Genomic DNA, 24,222 nt, shown 5'->3' with positions numbered 1-24,222 from the left:
TTCTGCAAAGTATCTGGTTATAACTGCATCTAATTAGATGGATGTTTAACATCATACAACATAGGAAATATTTGTATGTGGTAATACAAAGTGTGACTGCCAAACTTTGTGTAGCAGTGTAGTTTCAGCATCTGTAAACTTCTTCTTTTGTTCTGAATAGGATCTGTGTCCTGTGTCTGTGGGAAATGACTCATTCTAGAGAGCAGATAAGTAAGAGACATTACTTTTGGAGCAACCTATGTATTTTAATGGGCATCTTCATTCTTAGTTGGGAGAACAGGAGCAGAAGCAGTGAAATTCTGGTCCCTGGAAATAGTAAGATTTGTTAGGGAAGTTTTAAGTGCATATGAATTTAGTTTCTTCTGCTTCAGCTCCTTCCTCTGAGTGTCCCTGATGATGCAAAATTAATTTGTTTCTAATTTAAGGATAACACTGGGGTTGAAATGTGCCATGAGCTCTCAGAATGATTTTCTTCCTTGAAGTTATGGCCATTTGCTTTCTAGGAGGGTATGATAGAATTTGAATTCCACTGCACGTCACTCTTAAGTGATGTTGCATAGTAGATTACTGCAGTATGCATTTAACAAAGTTGTCACATATCTCACATCCTGGGAAAGAGGCTATAATGGGAGGGTTCTGGTTGGTAGACTATTACAACAGTCTTCAACAAGCCTGGCTAGCCAATGAAACTGTATCAAGCAGAGTTCTCTCAGATTTTTTTTTTAGTTATTTACCTTTGAAAGTGATGGGGGCAAGTTGTAGGTGCCTCTGGAAAATAAAACCAAGCAGTGTTTTTGGTTTTGTTCTTTTTTTTTTTTTTTTTAAACTGGAACAGTCCCAGAGATAGCTGAATTTATAATAAATGAACAGCATATTTTATAGAAATAATGTAGGAATTGCAACATCTCCTTTTAAGTATCTTGTGCACAGCAGTGTGTATATTCTCTTGTATACCTACAGGTAGGAATTAGGATCCTGAGGATAAGAAGACTGTAATATAGCCAGGAGGAACATACACATGGAATATTTTATTCAGGTTATGATAAAGAAAATGAAGGTCTTTTGGCTCATCTTTTTTTTTTTTTTAAATTTATTTTTAATTATGAAACATTCAACATGATGTAATTAATCATCAATTACTGTAAAACTGAATCCATTTCCTTCCCAAATCTCTGCCACTTTCAATTCCTTCAATAAGTGTTGTGCTGACTAATTTCATGTTGGCAGCAGGTGAGAAAACAGCCCTTGGAGTAAGATATAATAATGATGCTTCTGATGGCTATAAAGTGTTATTACCAAGTGGTGACCTTCATGTTATACACGTTATTTCCAGCTCCATCCTGCTCTTTGTGTGTTGCAAGTTTTGTATCAGATATGTTATCCCTAAGACTGCTCAAGATCTACTCTGAAAATGCTTTTTACTGAAATATTTGGACTTGGCAAGCTGTCCTTAGCTTTTGAGTTGCATTTATGCCTCCCCTGGGATGTAAACTGTAATAATGGAAATGTGACCATACCATGCATAAAGGATTTTTATTTCCTTAGTGTTACGATTGTTTACTTGTAGGTCTGGGTGAAACTCTGTGAACTGAAATAATTATATACACTTACATGAGATAATGTAGCCTTTCCATAATTTTACGGGTTTTCTCTGCTGTCTGTACAAATCCTGACAAAGAAGGATGCAGAAATCCTATTCCTCCTCATTAACTGTTCACACTAAAAAGTCCAGCAACAGTTCTGTCCTTTTGTAGCTACTGAAATCTTTGTGAGACTTTCAGGTATGTGTCTCTTTCTGTTACGATGAGAAGTTCTTGGTAGCATTGTATATGTTAAAGCACAGTGAAATCATCAGAAGAATTAGTACTGAAGTGCCAGCAATTATCTGACTTCTCTTTGATTTGTTTGTTTTTCTCAGTCCACGTCTGAGCAATAAGAAATGAATTAACTTCTATGATTTTCCGTTATGTGTATGTTTGTTGTCTCTGTCCTCAAACTGTTGCAAACAGCTTGAAAGAGCTCTGATCAGAGCAGACGCTTTTTTAATGCATCAGTAAAATGTCGGATAATTGCTATACTGTAATATGGAGCCTAGATGATCCAGTTCAATAGGCTGATTTGCTAGACTGATCTCAGTGTTGTGTTAGCAGTGTGGCTGTGAGGATAGGGAGAATAATTGCACTTCTACCCCAGCTAAATACAATTCAGTACCTCAGTTAACCAATTCAGTACCTCTACTTAAATAAGTCTTGTGTTGTCGTGGAAATGTACTGAGTTTTGGCAAACCCCTAAAATGTGGTACTTGGGATGAGTAAGTCTTGTACTATAGTTCTCAGTAGACATTTTCAGATGCTGTCTTAAATATCACGGATGCTTTTGTCAAATACATTTGCCTTAGAGAATGGGAAGTGATTTGAGTATTAGAGGGCAAATGTTTCCAGCATTCAAATATATGTATTACCTTAGAGTTTTTAAATCACAGTCTCTTTTACATGGGCAAGTTTCAGAAGAGGTTGAAGGAAAATAAATCAAAAAGAAGGAAAAAAAAAAAAAAGTGAATTTTTTCTCTGATGGACTAATTAAAGAAACACCATGCATAAAGCAATACGTTCTTCGAGCTGGGCAAAGTTCCTTGCAGATTTCTGAATGATATACAGTAATCTAATGCCTAAAAAGGGTGACGAACGTCATTCACTAAAAGGAAACTTATAAAGTTAGTGGATAGAGATAACTTGTATTGCAAAGTTCTAAAATACGTCACTTGCCTAAAGCATTTTTTTCCAGTAATCTAGTTCTGAATAAACCTTGGAAAATGTGAGAAGGTATAATTGAACAAAATAAATTGTCACAGGCACATGCTTATATTTTACGAGATCACTCATGCAGGTGTAAGTGGGCAACAACCTAAGCAAACAGTGGAAAAGCCTCTTACAAAGAATATTGCTGCTTTTCCTTCAAATTTCTAAATATTGTCCCTTATAAGCTTTTAACATGAGGTTCATGTAGATTTACTTAGCACTTCCTTTTGAAATTCCCTTTGTAAATGTCTTCAGTATTATGAGACTTATTTTGCTGAAAATGTGGTGGATTTTTCTGTTTAGGTTTTTTTTCTTATTTCCCCTAATTGTGAACTTTTATGGGCAAGGCAGGCAGTATTACATGATTTCCATGGTAGAAGGAAATTTTGAACATAGAGCCAAGTTGATGAAGTTTTGAAGTCAAGTTGGATTTTGCTGCTGAGGATGATGAAACTCCTTACCATAAAGGAATGTAAAATAGTCAAGATGCTGAAAGAGTCTTAAGATGGGAATGGCCAAATTCATAAGAGAAAATACTTGTGAGCTGCTGGAGACTATTTTTGGTTTTGTAAATTCTTACGACATACCTTTATGTCCTGAGAAACATTATTGTTCTTGTACTTTTCTAGTCATGGCTGCTGGTCATTACATTACCCAACACACTGTTGGGTATCAGTGGATAACACACGAGGCAGAGCTTTTACCTAACCTGAATATTCTTAAGTGATTTGTATTGTGAGCTGTAATAGGAACAATGCATTCAGCACATCTGCTGTGAAAGGGGTCTCTTTCCTGCTGCTTCTTTAAGAGAAGTGCTGGAAGCATGAAGTGCTGCATTTCTATGTATTGTAGCACGAATTCAAAAGTTACATCGTTTCTGCTCAAAGAGCTTACTGGAGAAAAATTCCTGGGAAGTCACTGTGTCTGGATATCTTTGTGATTGTTCAGCCTAGAGGAGGGAAGGCTTTGGGGAGACCTTACAGCAGCCTTCCTGTTGCTAATGGAGGCCAGCAGGAAGCTGAGACAAATCTGTGTTTGTTAGCATCTACCCTATCTCTTTTGACAAAAATATTTTTGAGTTTTACTGATGTTTTCAAACTTTTATTTTTCCAGATGATGTCAATTTATGAAGCATTTGGAGTAAATCAAAGTTGTGCATTTGGGATTATGAGATATAAAAGGGACTTGGTTGAAACCATTCTGATTTTTAGTTAGTTTTCACTTTTGTTCCCTCACTTAATTTTGATGGTGCAGCCTTCTGCCTGTCACAATATACTACTTAAAAGCACTAAACTAAAGCTTTACAGCTCAAAACAGAACTACCGTGATAGGCTATTTTTATATTTGCTTATACTTACTGACTTACTCTCTTATTTTCTATTCATTAAAAATCCTGTAACTTAATACCTGTAATTTTTTACTTCAAAATTTTATTCAGTTATTAAGTCACTTATATGCACTGTAAACAGGGGCAAGGTGAGTCTGCTTGTATGCAAAGATTAGCTATGACAGAAAACCTTGGGAATATTTTCAGTCGGAAGTGTAAGTGTTGTAGTTAATTTTTAAGGCCTCCAAAGGTCAGTATGCTTCCTGTGCAGCAGTCATGTCTGACAGTGGGACCAATATTCTCCAGAGACCTGCAATGGTTGTGGAAATATTCTTGAAGACCTTGCAGATCAAAAATGGAATGATTTACATTGATAACTTTCTTATGGTTTACACAACAAGTGGATGATAAAAGACTGAAATATCTCGGTTTACTAGCTGATGTTCTCATTTCTAAAGGTCCTATGCAGGATGCGTTGATTAGTTGGCATGTGGCAACAGAAGCTAACCAGCTACATCTCCTCTACCATGCAGGAAGACAGAATGCCACTGGCCAGATCTTTTTATTTTGGACTGAAACTGTTCTTGATTTTGTCACTTCATAAAGTAATAGTCCCCATCCCATAATATTTCCTTTCAAAGTGTCATTATTTGCATCAGCTTCGCTGTTTGTTTTGGTAAATATGTGGCATTAATGAAAATGATTTGACAGCCATCTTTATTTTTTTGATGTTTTGTTCAGCAGGGTTACTTAGAAATATTGCGAGAGAGAAATGATGGTGAAATGTAATGATGGCTCATCTAATATTCAATTACATATATGTCTTTCATTTTTTCACCTTGGCACCACGCCTAGCGCAAATAAATGCTTATTGTTCCTTAAATAAATTACACTGGCTCTAAACTGCTTTGCAGTTTGATACTTACAAGAATTCTGTGTTTATTTGCTGGCACAGGCTGCTCTAAAGATACTCAACCTTCTGTGTTTTGGCTTCTGTTACTTTCATTACCTTGAAAAGTAATTATGCAAATTTCACATTGTATTACATTCAGGCAGGCTTTCATTTATTTATAAACATCTCAAAATTTCAGTTTCAGGATGTGCAACTGAAAAATGTCTGCACAGGATGAGAGATGGTGCTGCCTCACCACCAGTTGCTGCAATTCAGCAACAAGTAATAGATAAGCAAAATTGTCCTGTTCTTTGACTTCCTGCTTATTGAGAGGATGCAGTAAATTGGGCTGTAGACATCCAGTCAACATGGGATTTGGCTATGCACAGGCAGACACTGGACTGTATATAAATAACTTTTTTTTTTTTCATGAACATAAAAAGGGAGCCCTGGAGAAAAAAAAAAAAAAAAAAGAGCTGAGATAGAGATGTTTGAAAAGAAACACAGATTTCCACAATAAAAGCATCTCCACAATAATTAATAAAATTCTTAAACCTTGCATTGTGGGAATGACACTCATCTCTTATGATGTTGATAAGGTGTTGCCCTATTCAAGTGATCCAAGTCACTGTTTACTTTAAATAAGAATTGGAGCCCTGCTTGGCTTTTGCAGAAAAATGTGTACTGCAAATTGCATCTCATAAGAACTAGTGGGTACAGAAGGCTACTACTACCAGTAGGTAGCCAGAGGCTGCAAAGGAATTTTATATAGTTGAAACAAGCAGCAGTCTCATCCATCTACATAAAAATATACCTGGAGAAATACCAGATGGGTGAGCTTCAGGGCGTCTATGGACCACCAACAAAAATTCACATCCTTAAAATAGGCGTAAAATCTCACTGTCTGGGGAAAGGTTCTAAAAAGCAAGAGTATTGAAGGAACAATCAGGCTGGCTGTCTGGAAACCTCATTTAGATTTCCGCAAAAATCTAGCAGAATTTTGTAGACTGTGTGTGATATTCAGTTTTGAAGATCAGATTACTTTCAAAGCATTCAGAATTAGCTGCTTAAAATCTAATACTTCTATCATTCATTAGTATTTTTGAAAATGCAAACCTTATTTGCCATTGGTGGCTTTTACTCCTACCTAGTGACCACTGGGGCAGAGTAGAGGGGGACAATTGTCTCCTCTCCCTGCTGGCCTCCCCTCTTTCAGTGCAGCGCAGGATACTGATAGTCTTTTGCAAGAGCACACTGCTGGCTCACGTCCAGATTTTCATCCTTCAGGACCCCTAAATCCTTCTCAGCCCAGCTGCTCTCAGTGTACTCATAGCTGGGATAACCTTGACCCAAGAGCAACACCTTGCACTTGGCCTTGTTAAACCTTATTACATTCTCATGTACTCATTTTTAAAGCATGTCCAGGTCCCTCTGGATGGCATCCCTCCCTTCTGTTACGTCAGCAGCTCCACTCAGCTGAGTGTCATCAGCAATCTTGCTGAAGGAACACTCAGTCCCACTGTCTGTGTTGTTGATAAAGACGTTGAAATATACTGGTTCTAGGATAGGCCCCTGGGCAGCACTACTTGTGACTGGCCTCCACCTGGGCATAGGGTGATTGATAACAACGCTTCAACCACTTCTTTATTCATCTAATAGTCCAGCCTTCAAATAATCTCTCTCCGGTTTAGAGATAAGAATGTGATCTGATGTTAAATGCTTTGCACAAGTCCAGGTAGATGACATTGGTTGCCCTTTGTCCACTGATGCCATCACTCCATCATAAAAAGCCACCATATTGGTCAGGCCTGATGTGTCCTTTGTGGAGCCATCCTGGCTGTCCCAGATCATCTCCCCGTCTTATATGTGCCTTAGTATCTCTTCCAGGAGGTTCTGTTCTATGGTCTTCCCAAGCACAGAGATGAACCTCACTGGCCTGCAGTTCCTGGGTAGATTACCATGTGGTTGACATGGCTGAAGTTAAAGAAAGGATACCCTGAAACATCATTGCTGATCAGAAAAGAACATTACTTATTACTCTTGATCACTTAAACACAGGAACCTCCTGTGGATTCAGTAACTCCTGCTCTGACTTCTGACTTTATTTGTAGCTACTTTAAATAAATTGATACTATGCATCTCACACAGGTGACCTTCATAATAGTCAAGTAAAGCTGACTATAATTAAGAGCATAAAGTTGTAAAGTTCTGTCTGCCTGCATTTTTGTGTTTGCTGTCTTACCTACTGTTAGCTTTGATGTATGCATGCATGCTGAGTGAGGCCGAGACAAAAAAACATGTACTTACAAAGCAACATTCTGCAGTTTAAAGGTACGAAAAACTTGATATAGCCTCCTGTAGCTCTCTGAACTAGTACCGAGTGGCCTCAGAGGTAATAACAATTGTAATGTTACCTTGCTGTGCAAATATCTCATTATTTTCTTTGAAACTGTGCAGTTCCCTCAAGTAGACTGATCAGTTTTTTACTATATTTTTATGTAAAGCATAGTTTTTTTTTTTGTTTTTTTTTTTTTTTTTTTTTTTTTTTTTAAGGCCTTATTGCTACATTTAGAAAAAGGAAACGTAATGAAAAAGGTGTATTTTTATTATTATAATTTACTAGGAAGCAGTAAGTCTGAAGACTCTTAGGTTTTAGGTTGGTGACTTTGTTGAACAAGGGGTTACTGCAAGGCATACGTGTATTCTTTTTGCTGCCGTTGAACCAGAAATCCTACCTTTGTTTGCTGTCTATCTCTTCAGTGTTTGCTGAGTACCCTGCATACTATTCTCAGTCCTCCATCTGTCTTGGATTATCTTGTGTTCACCTGAAGTAATTATCTGCAAGTAAAATACAAGAATTTATTAAATTTCAGCATTAGTTATTTTGGGAATCAGATTTAATTAGTGTCTGTTTTCAAAAGAACTTGCCATTTACAGATGCATTTTCAAAGCTGCCAAGAGCTGATTTAATCTGTGTTGATCTTTGGGAAGTCTAAGTACCTATATTTGAGAAGAAATGGAAATTGAACTCTTCTAAAAATCTTACATTGAATATGAGCAGACAACAGCAAACATTTGATAGTGTTTTGTACATTGATTAATTAAAGGGGTGGACAGACTGCCAAATAGCTGATTTTGAGGAAGCTGTGATTCATCTGTAGGCCAATGGCCATGACACTGGGCTACGAAGAGAGAAGTACTTCCCACATTTTAGGTGTTCCCTCATTCCTAAAATTACAGATTATGTTTTTCCATTTTGCTTGTGAAGCCTGCACGCAGACTTAGGAAATCTGATCCTCAAGTTAAATATCAAAATATATTTGAATAACCTGTTTTGTGGAATTCAGTGTTTCAGGGTGCTAGTGGCACAGCATCAACTTTTTCAGTTTGTTTTTTTTCAAAAAGAAAATATGTATATAAGTCTGTTATATATCCTGTTTCATTTCCTTTTGCTATGGAACTCTTCTGTAAATTACAATGAATGTTATGTGAGTTTGTGTTTCTCTGGGATATTAATGACTGTGCTGCATAAAGAAAGAACAGTTTTCAAAAGAAGGAATCAATATGGCAATTGTCAGATAAAAACAAAGAATACTCTGTTTTAAGTGTAGGAATTGTAGCAGACTAAGAAGCTATCATTTATCATTAGACCATGCCAAGTAAGTAGGATGTCTGAATGCTGTTCCAAAGTCCAAAACTCTTACTCTGTACATGTGAAAAGGGGCAAGAGTCTTGGACAGGAACAGCACTTAATGAAGTGGACACAGGGAGAACACTTTAAAATGTGGTTGGAATCCTAGACTGGCACCTACCCTTCTTATGCAACTGCTTTTTTAATGCACTAAAATTCTATCACGAAAAAGGCATTAACAAGTGTGGTTTTGGTTTTTTTTTTCTTCTCTTTTTTTTTTTTTTTTTTTTCCCCTTAGCAAGAAAAAGATTATATCAGCAAGAAATTTGGGATGCAAAGAATGTTAAATTGAGTTCAGTGTCTCAAATTTGGATGACTTTTTGAAAACTTTCCTACTCTTTTTAACTTCTACCTTTTTAATACTTTTCTTTTTCTTCTAAAACCATGGTAAAGGAGCTTCATGGCCAAAGTTGTCAAAGGATATTCTTAATTTTTGTTTGGTTCCTCTCTCCCTTAATTATTGCCTTCTCTTTCTAGCATGAAAGTTTTTCGAATCTAATTCTCCATACTTTTGTTCTATGTGTTCAGAGAGATCAGTGTAAAGACTGTTTCAGACATGAAGTAATATTAATATTTATGACTATGTGTCTGTAATCATAACACGATCTCTTAGAAAAAAATCAACTGAGAAACATTCTTCATAGGACAAGCAATTACAGCTAGGATGAACAACGTATGGAAAAATCTAGTGTAACTATCAGCATTGCTTACCTAGATAAGTGTATAGGAATCTTTTATTCAGGTAGCATTCTTAGTAAATAGATGGAAAAAAAACCCTACACAAGTATGGAGGCAAGAATGTTAATATAACTCTACAAAACATTGGAAGAATATACAATACCTTACAGCTCTCACTCCATTCTCCTTGACCACTTTTATTGACAGCACGGACTTTGAAAAGATATTCTGTATTTGAATCCAGATTACGTATCTCAAGGTTCTGCTGCTGTATTTTGCTTAGCTTGCCGTCCAGTTGTGTGCAGACAGTGTTATCAGGACCAATACCAACAACTTCATAAAATTCTACCTCAAAGAAATCCACATCTTCTATAGGACAAGTCCAGTAAATCTGTAAAGAGAAAAAAAAGATCTGTAGAGCACCATTATGTGCCATTTTTGCTAATTTTCACTTTCGCCTTTTTTGAAAGGCTCTAGATTAGCAGATTTTAGTTTTAAAATGCTGAAGCAGCTGAAATTCTGTGTTTGTAAGATATATGTTGGGAGATAAGCACCCTCCTGGGAATTTCATAGTGCTGTCTTCTAACACATTAGAGTACTGAAGGCTGGCAGCAGTTGGTCCTTTGCAACATGCTCTTTTGATCTTATGCAACTGGCATCCTGTCCTTGTTAATATCTCTAATATATCATGAGGAAAATTACATAGACATACAATGTCGCATTTCAAGGCCAAGAACAAGGGTCAAATGAGTTGGTCTGACATACAGATATTTAGATGCAAACATAGTAGTACATCTATTTCTTGCTGCAGTGAACCATTCCTTTTAAGATATTTATGACATAAAATAATATAACAACATAATTTAATATGGTAGGAAAGTGATGCAACTCAGTTTATACTTCATTTTATCTCTATAGGCAAGTTTAAAATGCATACTCTCCTATGCAAATGAAGTGTTTGGTATTGTAGTCTTATTTATTCAAACTAAGAGCCTGAAAACATAGTGGTAATAATTAGTAATTGCGTATATTTAGGATTTATTAGTGACTTACTTTGGCAGACCTTGGGTAAACAACAGTCTGGTATATAACAACAGGTCCTGGCGCTGGGAATGATTCTTTTTCCATAGGTTCTGAACTTGGAAAGTTAACAATCTGATATTTCCTTTCTTTTCTTGAAGTTTCACAAGCTGCATCCCAAAATGCACACATTTTATTACTCTGTGTAGAATGATGGGGAGGTGTAGAGTTTGGTCTCCCAAGAGTGCTTTCAATTGGCATGCCTAATTCAAGCAAGGAATTTAAGGATGCGCTTTGGAGCATTGTTGATTGCTTGGCTTCATGAATGCTTGAAACATGCCTTGGAACCATTATTTCTGGGTTAAAAGAATAGGGATGCTTCTCTCCTTTACTTTCTAACTGTTTTGTTTCACTAAGGGTTGGTGAAAATCCCTGTAAAATGGCAAACAGTTCATCAAATTTGAATTGCAGTTTCCTTAAGGGATCTTCTCGGATATGTGGGCTAGGCTGGAAAATGGAAGGAATTGCATCTTCTATTTCTTTCACCAAACAGTGTGCAGATTGCAGAAATACAACTTGACTTTCCTCTTTAAGAGCCTCTTCAGCATACTGGATAAGGCCATCCATATATGAGAGCTGGCTGAATGTATAGTTTACATATTCTGAAATGTCTTTCTGTTTTTTAAGTTCGGTGTTTTCAAGCAACTCCATCATCTCTTTTTCTTGTTCATGTAGCACTGTATGTAGTTTTAAGAATCCATTTCTGATCTCCTTCCTTTGGAGATCCTTGGAGGCTTGGAAATTATTTTTTAGCAGGGTAACTTCCATTAGATCATTATCAATTCCTTGGCGTGCTGAAAAACAAAACAAAATAAACAACAAACCTGAGGTCAGTAGTTTCAACTTTATATTAGAATAAAGAGGTTACAAGAGACAGAGCAATAGGTTGTAGTTTAAAGAAATTTCAGGTTTGGTAGAACATGGGACAAGTGAGAATTTAGTATTTTTCTCTCATCTCTACTGCTAGGGAGCTCCAAGGGGAGTTGTTTGGGTTAAAATTTTCATATTTGGATGTATGAGAGTCAGGTAGCTTAATTGCTCCTTGATTATTATTCCTTCACTTATTTATCATTCCCCAAGATGGGCTTGATGATTTTTAATTAATTACATGGGAAATCCTGAAACTTGATTTATAGTAACTGTGTATTATTTTTGGAAATGCACTATGTCAGTAGCAAGCTAAAATAATTGTAGCAAATGTGACTGCATAGACCTCATTATGTCTGTGGCTGACAGTACATTCCTCTGATAGCCATTATATGAAGGTGTGATTTATTCTTCTGACACTAAAAATTGAGAACTGTGAGAGAACAGAATCAAAAACACCAGAGGCTGGCAGTAAATTTTGCTGGAGTGCAGCTAACATTTTGAAACAATGTCATATTACAGAATCCCGTACAAATATTCTGTATTTTACTTTTTGAACTTTAAGACTGTTATGAGAATGCAAATTGAATACTTCCAGTTATTTCTCACTGCATGTGGTTCACTTTTACCTTTCTAAATTTTATCTTCTGTGCAACTTCATTTGTCCCCAGCATTTATGATGTTATATGCAAAAATCGAAATATTTAAAAGAAATTCATAAAATCCCAGTCTCTGCGCAGTCACTCAGTTGCTATGGATGAAATCTTAGATAAAAGGAGGGACACTGCTGTGGTTCCTCAGAACAATGAGGCTGTCTTGCCTCTTAATGAGCATGGGATTATTGAGCATAATCATAATACTGACTGAAGAGAGACAATCCAAAATTTGACTGCAGGGAAAAAGGCGTGCACATCAGATTTAAAAATGCAGATGTAATTGGTGGCTGTTTCACGCTGGATCTCACAGTACAAAGTGGAGTTTCTTATACCTAGATGCGCTTTTCTATTCCCATCTTGCATACAAATCCTTAGTTCTCTAGTATTTGAATCTGGCTCATGGTGCTGTGCAATTAAAGACTTGTTTCCTTTATGTTTCTACAGTGGGAACAGTTCACCTTTCTGTCTCTTGTTATGTGCAGAGAATTATCATGGCTCATCAAATGTATGTGCAAGTATCTTTCCTGAGAAGGCACAGGGAAGTGTAAGAAGCAGCAGAAATACAAACCTTGTTTAAATTTTACAATTGTATTGGAGAGAGAAGCAGCCTCTCTTGAACATGCAGCTGCCAAGGGAATGGTCTCATGATCACTGTGCAGCGAATTCTTGCAGAAACCACAGATCAGTTTGTGGTCATCCAGACAGTATTCTGAGAGGTGTGAGTTGCAGTGCAGTAAGCAGGCCCACTGTTCGTTATCTTCTTGACACGTGCTGGTGAATATGTGGTCTTGAACACCACTCTCAGTATGATATAAATGCAGACATTCACTGCACATGTTAATTCCACATGTTCTACATCTTTTAGTTGCCACTCTTCTTCTCTCCCTGCAAGTTTCGCAATAGACTGGTCTTTCACTGTGGTCAAATCTCCATTTCAGAATGCCGTGTCTGCGCATGTATTTCTTGGCCAGTTTTGCTTTAAGGTAATTCTTCCTCAGCTGGATTTTGTTTGTGTTAGGGAGACAGTGAGCTTTGTTACATACTGGGCATATGATGATATAATAGTTATCTGTTGCTTCAGCTTTGGTCTTGGTTTTTATTATGCATTTCTCACAAATGCAGTGATTGCATGGCAGCATAAACGGCTGGAGAAATAACTGTTTGCACAGTGGACAGGCAAGCTGATCACGAAAAGCCTGGTTGGAGCCTTTCCTTTCTGGTACACTCACACGTGCTTTATTTCTAGTTCTTAATCTTGACATGACATCTGTTAACCTAAAGAAAATAAAATTGAAAAAGAAAAAAGCAAATAAATGAAAATAAAAGACAGAATATTAGTGTACAATCTAAGAAACAGAATGATAAAATAAGCAGTTCCACCTTGCATGCCAACCATCCTTCTATTCTGACTGGGTATTTTATTTAAACAATTGGATTAACACTGCTAAGAATTCATTTTTTTAAATTTTCATAACTATGTCACTATATTTGAATGCTGTTGCCAACAATGTGCGTAGGCAGAAATCTTAATCTCGTCAAGTCTCTCTGAATTTGTTGAGTTACTGCTGGTGTCCTCTTAAGATAACAACCCACATTTACATATGATCATCCTAAATTTTAGTCATTTGAAAAATCACCCATTCATGATTTCTGATTTTTAAAATAAATGGAGATTATTCTTAGTAGCAGTCTTATGTCATTAAAATTTAAGCAATTAATATGAAAGAATCAAAATTTGGATATTTTTATTAAAATTAGAATAATTATTTAATTTTGGAAATAATTTTTTCTCTGTGTTCTCTTCAAATCTTTATTTCCTAGCTTTCCTCTTAGCCTGTGGACATTGTTGTATAAAAAAAGTGTTACTTTAATAATGATTCTGACTGTTTTATATATCCTTGGCAAAGAGCATCATTATTCAGGATGTACACCTGATTCTGGGACACTACAGTCTGGCCTTCTGCCATGCTTCAGTTTAGCATCCATGTTTCTGTGTTGGTACTGCTTTTCTTTCCATCTACTTTGCCCAGATGTTCAGCCATGCTGTTTTTCTTCTTGTCACTCTAGAGAATGGTAGAGAGGGGGGAAAAAAAAAAAAAGAAGCCTTTTTTCTGCTTCTAAAAAAGAATGATATCCTGTGGTTTGAAATAGCTCCAATGAGCTACTAGATTATATGCTCCTAAATGCAAGACATCCATTAAGACGTAATGAAAATTAGAAAAATAGGAACCTAAGAAATTAAAAGCCCTTGATCCCACTTACTGAACAGTCCCTGGTGCTCTTGACTGCTGTTGGTCATAGACAGATTTTCCGCAGCATTTGCTTGCGTAGTATTGGCATGCTGAATTCTCTCCACCACAGCAGCAGCATTTGCAGTCTGGGTCATTTGAGCAAGAGCAGCAGCACCACCAGCAATTTGCGTGCTCTGAACATGAGCAGTGGCAGCACTGGTAAGGTTTGTCTTCTTCGTACGGGCATGGGAAACAGCTGCAGTTCTGCTCACTGGTAAATAGGAAGCGCCAACACAGGCAGCATTCCTTCTTTCTTCTGTGGCAAGTTAGATAACAGCAGTTTGAGAAGCATGGGCAGGCTGAAAAGGTACATCCATTTTCATCCATCTTTCCATTATACAGCTGAAAGAAAGTTCATTTATCCTTTTAGCTTCTCTGTAAACTATTGCAGTTGGGCTCCTACAAGGCACGAGGTCTGACTTGAGGGTCAAGGTCTGTGCTGTAGGCAATGCACGTTGTTCTAAATGGAATGTGACGTCACAGTGATGCATACAAATAAGGACACAGGCAGAATTCTATAAGCACGTTTATACACGTTTTATATATGCTTAATATGCTGATTACAACATCTATATGTCATGATACTTATACTTGTTTTTGAATTCCTAGACAGCATTTACCTCTCTCTCCATTAATAGCATGTGTAGTTCATGCACTTGGATTAGCTATCCCAAGGCAACATCTTGTCAGGGCTACATGCTTTACAGTCATTTTGTTAGCTTCAAATATAGCTACCACACATAAAGGAAATGTACACTTGAAATGCATTTCCAAGTATATCCTTTTACCTGTAATTTTTTTGCCTGCCAGTGTTGATGCACTTGAACAATGTATGGTATTTGATCCCCTGAGACTTGGGAAAAGGAACTATGCTTGGAGCACAAGTTCAATGCTCAATCACAGTGGACCTGCATTTTTCTTGACTCCAAATGTGCTTCTTCACCTCCCTTAACCTGACCACTCTCCTATAAACGCGATATCAGGCCTAATTCTTTAATTACTTCATATTAAGCACCTTTTTCTTCTTTTGTTTAGTTAATTTATTTGAAGAATTACATAGTGTTTTTGTCTATTTGCAGAGATTATGATTTTAAATAAAAATGAAATTGTTGTAAAGAATACGTGAACTTCTCAGAAGTGTATAGTAGTAGTTTACTGTAATGATAATCTAACTAAAACGAGCCCCCCACTAAGTTGTCTGCAGCTGACATCTGAAAGAGCATGTTCTCTTACTGGAAACTTTAGGACAGTGATGTCTGTACGATACATACTCAATAATGCTACCTTTTAAAAGTGGCTGCTGTACTTTATGTATCTGAGTTTTTTTCTGAAATTTAGTAATTCAGCTTATGATAATGTGTTAATGTATAACTGGGAATTACTGAAATGGGTCTTCACATAGTTTATTGTAAAAGCTCCTTTGATCCTATTTGCTGAAAGTCCGTTCTACTTAAAATTTTGTTGATTCAGAGCCTTACAGACTACAATGGCTGTGTCATTATGTGCAGCCATCTAAAAAATGGATGGGCCATAATGGGTTCTTAGCAATGGCTATAGTCTGTCAATCAGATTTTCACACAGAAGTATTCACACAGTGTGCTGAATGGTATAGCCTAGACATTCAGTGGATGTTGTTTCTGCCACTTGTCTTCCTAATTTTATCAGCAGTAAGACTTTTTTGCTGTGCATATTTAATTTTATCAGATTGAATAGCTTTCGCATTCAATTAGTAGGAATATATCTTGTGATGTGTGTCTGTTTTTCTTTCGCAAATATGTTCGTTATGAAATATGGTGGTTTTTGTTTTTTGTGTGAGAAAGAAAGCTGGTAGGGTAAGAAAAGAGGAAAAAAAAAAATATTAGTCGTGTGTCCCATATGCTAATATTTAGTCAGTGTTTTCCATTTTGGCATAATACAGAGGCTAATAGCAACTTGTATCATTCTTAGGAACATATACCTATTGATCCATTGGTTCACTGATTCTCTGTGAGTTGTATTTTTCTACTTTGTCTTAGACTTCTGTGGATATGTTGCCCCATGTAATTCCCCTAAACCGTCCCCTAAACCGTGCTCCAGGTTTTTTGCTTACTTACACTACCTGCCTCAGCAACTTGGTACCTGTGTTGCTCAGTCTGCAGGTGATCATCTCTTTAACTCTGTGTAGGCATACACCCCGTTCTAAATTGGTCTCATTTTATTAGTATGTTTATTCTTCTCTAACAAATACTGAAGGATGAAATCAGACTGACTGATTGAATTAGATGCAGTAGCCTCAACCATACTGCCAGACTTCTAGTAGTGTTTGGAGACACGTTTCTCCCTATTCATGCTTCTCTGTGATCAGTTCTTATGATAGCCAGGCTGTGATGTGTTTGACTTAAACCAATGAGAGATTTATTTAAAAGCAGGGTACTTTTCCATATGGCAATTTATCTTGTTCTGTTGTGTTTTCCAAGATAAGCCTAACATTGTTGTTTTCTGTGTGAAATAGCATGGACATGTTGTACACCAGTCATAAATTAGAAATGAAGTGTTTGAATCAAGTTCTTAATTGTGTTTTGTCACTAAAATGGAGAACTAGATTACCCTGCATTATCCCTATCTTTATGTCCTGAATATGATTTCTTTAGCAAATATTTGTTCCTCTTTCTGTTGAGTATAACAAGGCATCTCATGTCTGTGCTCTCACTAAGTTTATTGCCTTGCAGTTCTTTGTATTTCCATCAAGAGAATGAGTAAGGGAGCAAGCAAAAGACATTTCTTTCCTATGTCCTTGCTTCACGCAAGAATGTAGAGGAAGTACTGTCCTGACAAATCTGAAAATCTAACTTCTCCTGCCTTCATGTGCTCCTTTAGGCGTAAAATGAGCTTGTAAGTCAGGGGCAGAAGGAAGAGAAACTAAACCCTCGGAAGCGTAAGGGGTGACCTTTCCCATAAAACCATATAGACCAGCAGGATTCACTCTCTAAAGATTATATAGCAGTTCTTTCAATAAATTGCAATGATTTAAGAGATTAATTGACTGCACTACATAAAAATGACTGGTTGGGGGCTGTGGTGGTAATGTGTTAGGTTTAAATGAAATAGGAGAAGCATGATGTGATACAATCCAAAACTGATCCATTACAGCTGAAGGTTGCTTCTGAAAGTATTGTTTCTGGCTAGCTGTGGTTTGCCAACAGCAACCAATTTTTCGTAAGAAAAATCCCTGTATCTAGTATTCAGTCTTTTCACCATCACTGTAAAATATGTTGCAGATCAATTTCTGCATGGTGGGGCTGCCTAGGAAACTGTGCGGTTTTAGAATTGATGTTCTTTCCTTGTTTTTCCAGAGTTTCGTTGTTCCCTTTCTGCTCAACCCTTCATTTGTAGCCAACTAGCAGAAATATGTTGATGATTATATTGAAAAAAGAATTGAGGAATAGGAATCTCTCCATTTCTTTTATGTTGAAAGGTTGAGGTGGTTTAGCTGCTACTTAGGAACCAGCAGACAGCTGAGTGGCATGATCATTTGCAGTTAAGATTAGCAGCTGATAAAGCAAAATAGCAACAAACACACAGTAAACTTAAAGCTTCTTCATTCTTCTCTAAAGCTGTGGAGGAAATATATCACGCTGAGCTCTTCGTATACCTTTACTCACAGATGAAGAAATATACAGTTGATAAATTTTCTTTTACTAATTTTCACTTACATATACAAGAGAGATAATCTTATTTATACATCATCACTCCATAACTCAGTATTACTAATGTCTGCTTAATAGTCATTCGGATTCTCAAAACTATTTCTGAAATACTATGCACAACAAAAGACTCACTAATGGCATGTTGTGTATTTCTTCATTGAAAAAGTTAGCTGCAATCACATAGTCACACAATTAGTGCCAGGCACATACAGCTAAGAACTATACAGAATGCTAAAGAAAAAAGCAAGTTGTGTTACACTTATATAAACTGGGTATTTTCGAAGTATCAAGGTTTAATAAAGTTCACTGAAGGAACACCTGTAATAATGACAGGAGTTTTACAAGTTCTCTTTTGAGAGCTTGTGAAAGATAATGGAAAAGGTGCTGGACAAGGAGAATTTTAATGCTACACAAACTAGAAGAAAATCTAAATCTGACTTAGATGAGAAACCTTTACCTTAAAATGAAGGCTTTTGAGTGACTGCATGCTTAACAAATCATAGTATTTCATGCCCTTTTGCACAGATCTCAAATGGAGTAAGTGAAGGCTAAAAAATGCCTTAGATGATGTATTTGTCGTAGATACTAAAAAATTTCAATGGCATACAGTTACTGCAGTCTGCATGCAGAGTCTTTCACAACTTTGTTCTCATTCCTGTTTTGTTTAGCCTTGTTGCTTTCACATGTCACTGTCACAATGAGAATTTTTTCATTCTGTAGCTCAAAGAAAAGCTTGGGAATACTACATAATGACTGAAAACACCAGATCTGTATTATATATCTACCCTTTCCCAGCTGATCTGGCTGCAACCTTCATGTACTTGTTCTGGTGTCTGCTTGTGTCCCCTCAACCTAATGTATTTGTTGCTGTTCTGGGTCACTTTCAGTTCCCCTCCCACTCCCTGTCTGGGGGCTCCTCCTCACGTTCTGATTTTGTGAGCTGGCTTTTTCCCAGGATACAGGTGTTCATCTCCTTAACATGAGGGTTTATGTTGCTATTGCAGTGAGAAAGATGATAATCAAATATTTTTGCTTGAGTACTTCACCTGAGTCCTAACATAAATACTGGCAGCTGCAAACAAATGTATGTAAAGGTTAAGACATAAAAACTGCTGGACCACATAAAAGTGACTATATGGTTGCAAACCAAACTTATTTGTGTTTTTTCTTTTTAAAAATATATAAAATGCTGAGATAATTAAATATAAATTTGTTAAACCATATTTGGTTAAAAGGAAAAAAAAATCAACAAAAATTCGCATTGTCTGGGAGAAGAGGGGAAATACCACTGAGATGAGTGGAGTTGGGAAATAAAGGCTTCATGGATTTAGGCAGTGGATTATATAGGGAGCTAAAGCTGTTATAAGCAGAAGTTCCGTACTGTTGTGGAAGGATTCAAGTTTTTCCTTCATCCCTAAGAAACCAGCTAAGAAGGTTTATAATAAATGTTAAAAAAAAAAAAAAAAAAAGTGCTTTCTTAAGAACTCATGATGAGAAAAATAAAGCTCCTGGCATGATGGTTTGCAATTAAGATTAGCAGCTGATAAAGTGAAAGAGCAACTTTTCCATAACTATGAGTGTAAACACTTCATATTTGATTGAAACCTGAGGGAAGTGTTTTCTGCTTGTATGCCCCTGCAGAGAGAATGGGAAATAGGCCTGCCCACAAGCTCTGCAGAGGTGAAAATGCTTTTTGAGCAAAGCTGCTTGGTGTGTGCCTAGTCCTACACTTGAATTAACGCTTTCAATCAAAACTAGAACTATTGTGGCACCGACTGTTAAATTCAGTTGTATCATTTGTTGTTCATTTGCTGTTGCTTACCTTTTACGTTTCTTGAGGTCTCCACAGTTAAAACAAGTTTACCTCTTCTATGAGAATATTAAAAAAAAACATTTGTGCCTGGTGTAAGTCTTATCTCTATGCGTTTTCTTAGGAAGACTCAGGATGTACAAGTCCAGTGGAAATCCTTCTTCTTATAGGTGTAACAATGTTCCTTAAGCTGTTTATATTTTTTTGGATATTCTTCTGTCTGGCATTTCGAAAATGCATAAAATGCTCTAAAAAAATGTCCTACCTTATGTAACACAAAGGAGCTCTTTGTTGAAGGTTCTCACCTGTGTCATCGGAAATGAGGGAGAGAGAATTCTGCGAAAATGCTTAGGTTGCTATACAAAGTATTTAAATTATTTTTTCCCTAAAGGATTTTTTATCATTGTATCATGGTGTTAAATGAAAAATGATGCGTCATTTAGTCATTGGGATTACAGTTTGAGGTGATTATAATGGAATTAATTTAATTTGCTGTCTCATTGTTGGATAGAGAAGATACTGTATAATCGTAGCTAGTGTGCTCCGTATCTGCCTCACTAGTTAATCCATAGATGGATTAATTTAACTGGACTTCTTAGTTTGGCAGCAGTTTCTTTTATCTTATATATGTAAGATTACAAAGAGAAAGATGATGTATGTCATGCTATAGCAGGGTAGTATAGAATCAAGGAATAAAAACTTCCATTTGCATCAAGTCTGCTGCGTGTTGTAGGGACTATTTTATCAAAGCAAAATGGTACGCTAGGGCATAGCATTACTCACCAAGTTTGTAAGTAAGGATTTAAAAGCTGAACTTCTATCACTTGGAAAATCATTTTGCTTGGAAGCATACATCAAAGAAGTGAGCATGTTTTTTGAAATGATTTTTCCTATTTGATTTGCATAAATATAGTATTCTTTTCACTTAAGAAAAGTCATAGAAATAGTTGTCCTTTTTTCTTTTTCTCCCCAATTAATTTTTAAGAATTTACCAAGAGGCTTGTAGAGTGAACTTTATATCTACAAGTGATTCACTTTTAGTAGGTGCTGCTTGTGGAAATATGTAATGAGTCACTTAAGTCTTAAGTTGGGTTTAGTATTTTAGTTTTGATTGTTTTTACAAATACATTTTTACATTTCCTATTCATTAAAATCATTTTGTCATCAGAACAGAATATCAAGTGGTGAGGAAAACTGAAGTTAAATCAAAGCATATCATTTCCTATTTATTTCATATGAGAATGCTGATGTGCATAAGAGCTGTGTGTCAGAAATATCAGTGAACTGTGATTTGATGAAAGTGAATCCATTTGACATTAACGGATCACTCACACGAAAAGGTTTTAATGAAATTACTCTGATCAGACCACAGCTCAGAAGAAAAATTTTGTAGGCAGCCTTTGTCTGCCTGCAGACTATTCTACTTTGTCTGCTCCTTGTTTCTCTTAGCAGTATTTGTATAGCACATAAGGAGCAATTAGTAGGAGAACATTTTTTTTTTTAGGGTTTTTTTTTCTTTACCTTAGAACTAATAAATAATAGCAATAAATTCTAACAATGAAATGAATGAATGAAAGTTGGTAACATTTTTTAAAGTTCTGTAATCTACATATAGCTGTAGCAAAACCTGGAGGTGACAATTAGTGTGTCTGCTTTTTAATCTGAACTTTGTCTTGGTTTTGACTTGCCTTGGGTTGCTGATCTTTCAGCAGGAGACCTACATACAGAAGAAAATGTAACATTGACCTAACTGGGGCATATTCGCAGTGAAAAGAAAGCACAGAGGTCAGCTTGTGGTGACAGCAGGGGGAAATGATAGGTTATACAGAGATGTGCCTTTTATTCTTGAAAAAAATTGTGTCCCTTTAGCTCTTGCCTTGTATTCCTAACCCTCCTGCCCCATGATGCTCCTGTCTTCCCCTACATGCAGCACAACAAGAAGGACTTTATTAACTGTAATGTGCATTTATGGAGTTGTGTGAACTGGAAAGCAAAACCAATCTTGTAATCTTTTTTCTTTTCTTTCAAGTTGAAAGCTTACAAGATTTAAATACAAGATTTGTAAAAGAAGCTGAAAATGAAGTTAACATAAAACACCAGATACCTAAAAATGTATATGGTCAGATACAAACAAGAATCTCAGACCATCAGAGTAGAAAATAAAAAATGTTTTGAATTTAGCAGTAACATTCTAGTATTCTTGACATGGGAGTTCCATAAATTCTGTAATTGCTTGGAAGAAGGGAGGAAAAAAAAACCACCAAAAAACAGAAATCAGAATGATTTCTGACAAATTCTTTCATGACTACTTTGAAGATGCACAGTCTTCACCTCAGAGATGCACTTCTAAAAAAGAATCGATCATACCTATTGATGAATGCTCCCAGACTTTCACTGTAACTTGACTTCTAACAGCAAAGCATAGCTTGATTTCTTGCCTATGTTAAAAAGACCAATGTAAAGTCAGTATTACAAAGAGTTACTCATGGCTATACAATAGTTTCTGTCTGCTCATTTAAATATATTGTAGACAAACACAAATCTCAATTGTTGCAAAGTTTGTGCACAAACTAGCTGGGAAGTGCTCTTATCTCTGGTATTGTTTAGTTACAGGAATCCATCAGTGGCATTCTTAAACAATGAGATTTTGAAAACGCATTCCTGAGACTTCCTTAATATTGACAGTGTCATTTCAGGTATCCTTAATAATGTTGTTTTTTTTTTTTAGTGTTGTTAGCTGATATTTGTCCTTCCCAGCCCTTCTGAAAATCCTTCTGAAGGTTTTCAAAATGATGCAAACCTGGGAAGAAGTCACAGTTTTATCTTTCTCATGGCTTTGTAGTCTAAAGAAAAACTGTAAATGAAAAGGGTTTGCCTAAGGAAAATTAAAAGATATACCAAATAGCCTTTGTGAAGTTCTAGTTCAGTGAAATGAAGATGAAAGCTTTCCATTTCAAGGATTTATAATCATTTCTTTAAAGATAGTTGCTGTGATTATGTGAGTATGCATGTATCTAAATAGTGAATCATTCTGTGGGGAAGAAAGATGGTTTAGAAACAGTAGTTGTAATAACTCACTAGAACAAAAATGAAAGTAAAATGTGCAAAACATCTTTATTCTCTTTTTTATTCCTGTGGTATCTATGTTCAGTTGCAATTAAACAAGATTATGGCTTTGTCCAGTTCAGTCGTTTTGCTGAAGGGAGACAAACGTAGGGTAACAGCTGTTTAAAAAGGCATCTATCTAGTTATTTTGTATGACTGAGGTCACATGAAAACCCAACTAAGCTCCAATGTAACTGAAAGCCAGAATGCACTCTCACTTAATCTTTCTGGATTTTGTTTGTTCGCCTCTTTTCTGTCCTTTTTCTTGTTGTGTATCCTGTTGCAGGTGAATCAGTGCTGGTACCATCCTGTGACCTCTCCGTGGGGAGGTAGTGAAGCTCTTCTTAGCCCCCATCATAGAGCTGGATTTCTTTGATTTGTGGAGATTTTGATTTCTATTTATGCTTCACTAACATGCCCTTGCATTTAACCCTGTGTTTGACTAATTTAAAGTCCAGATTTTCCCAAAGTACTGAGTCAGTGTGACATCTGTTCTGTTTGGTAATTCGGTTCAGAAGTGCATTTTCCTCATACTCCCTATGTTGGTCCTAAGCGCTCGTTACGGTTGTGCATTGAGACCCTATAGTCTAAAGGCCTGGTTGCCAGGAAAGCTGGGGAGGTAGAGCCACATAGGCATTTCAGAGTGCTATGGGGATAACATAAGGAGAATTTTCAGGTGAGAACAGAGGAAAGCCCAGATGAAAATCGGGCTTATAGTTGTTTTGTTTTGTTTTGTTTTGTTTTTTTTGAGCTGATGAGAACATATAAGGAGGCTGAAAAGATGAAACTGATTTGGGAAGTAGGGTCTTTTGATGAAGTGATAAAAGATGCTTAAAAGAGAAAAATCCATTCAATATTTTTTTTTAATATAGGAAAAATATGATTTAGAAGAGTAAGAAAAACATTTTAAAAAAAATTAATTTGTTGATGGATACTAAATCACATACTAAAGATGTGTATAATTTGTGCTTCAGGGTAACTGAGACTTCGAGGCATGCAGAGTAAATATTTTTGAAAGCTGTGTTTTTTGACTGCTTTTGTCCAAAACCTGAAGAATATTACTATAGTTGCTATTCCTATTCTTCAAAAGGATCAATATATATCTTCACTTTTTTGATCAATGATTGAGAGTTGAAAGTAAAACATGATGCTGCAATTGAAGCAGGAGAAAGTTATTGCCTATAGTATATGCTGTGTAGTTATATTTATGTATCAAAATCAATACACTCTCCTGTAAGTGTGTGTTTTATGTATATAAGTACATACTTTTTTAGGAGTCTTGCAAAACTTAATACATATCTATCACTTTCTGTATGGTAAAACAAAGCTAATACAAAAGGA

At 36.3% G+C, this 24,222-nt stretch overlaps 2 protein-coding genes across 3 annotated transcripts in view; both read right to left on the bottom strand.

Moving 5' to 3' along the window:
* PXYLP1 (2-phosphoxylose phosphatase 1) overlaps positions 1 to 24,222 on the bottom strand; it is an 858,650-nt gene that overhangs the window by 443,679 nt on the left and 390,749 nt on the right. The window lies entirely within an intron of this gene.
* On the bottom strand, positions 7,766 to 14,607 carry TRIM42 (tripartite motif containing 42). The gene is made up of 5 exons (XM_052687164.1): positions 14,252 to 14,607; positions 12,558 to 13,264; positions 10,440 to 11,260; positions 9,550 to 9,777; positions 7,766 to 7,855 (listed from the first exon to the last, which is right to left on the bottom strand). The coding sequence occupies exons 1-5, from the start codon at positions 14,605 to 14,607 to the stop codon at positions 7,766 to 7,768; spliced, it is 2,202 nt and encodes a 733-aa protein (XP_052543124.1).

Source organism: Tympanuchus pallidicinctus, unplaced genomic scaffold, assembly GCF_026119805.1.
Source record: "Tympanuchus pallidicinctus isolate F22 unplaced genomic scaffold, pur_lepc_1.0 scaffold22, whole genome shotgun sequence".
Lineage (NCBI taxonomy): Eukaryota > Metazoa > Chordata > Aves > Galliformes > Phasianidae > Tympanuchus > Tympanuchus pallidicinctus.
Note: the sequence above shows the minus strand (reverse complement) of the source record. Positions and strands in the feature narration are given on the sequence as shown.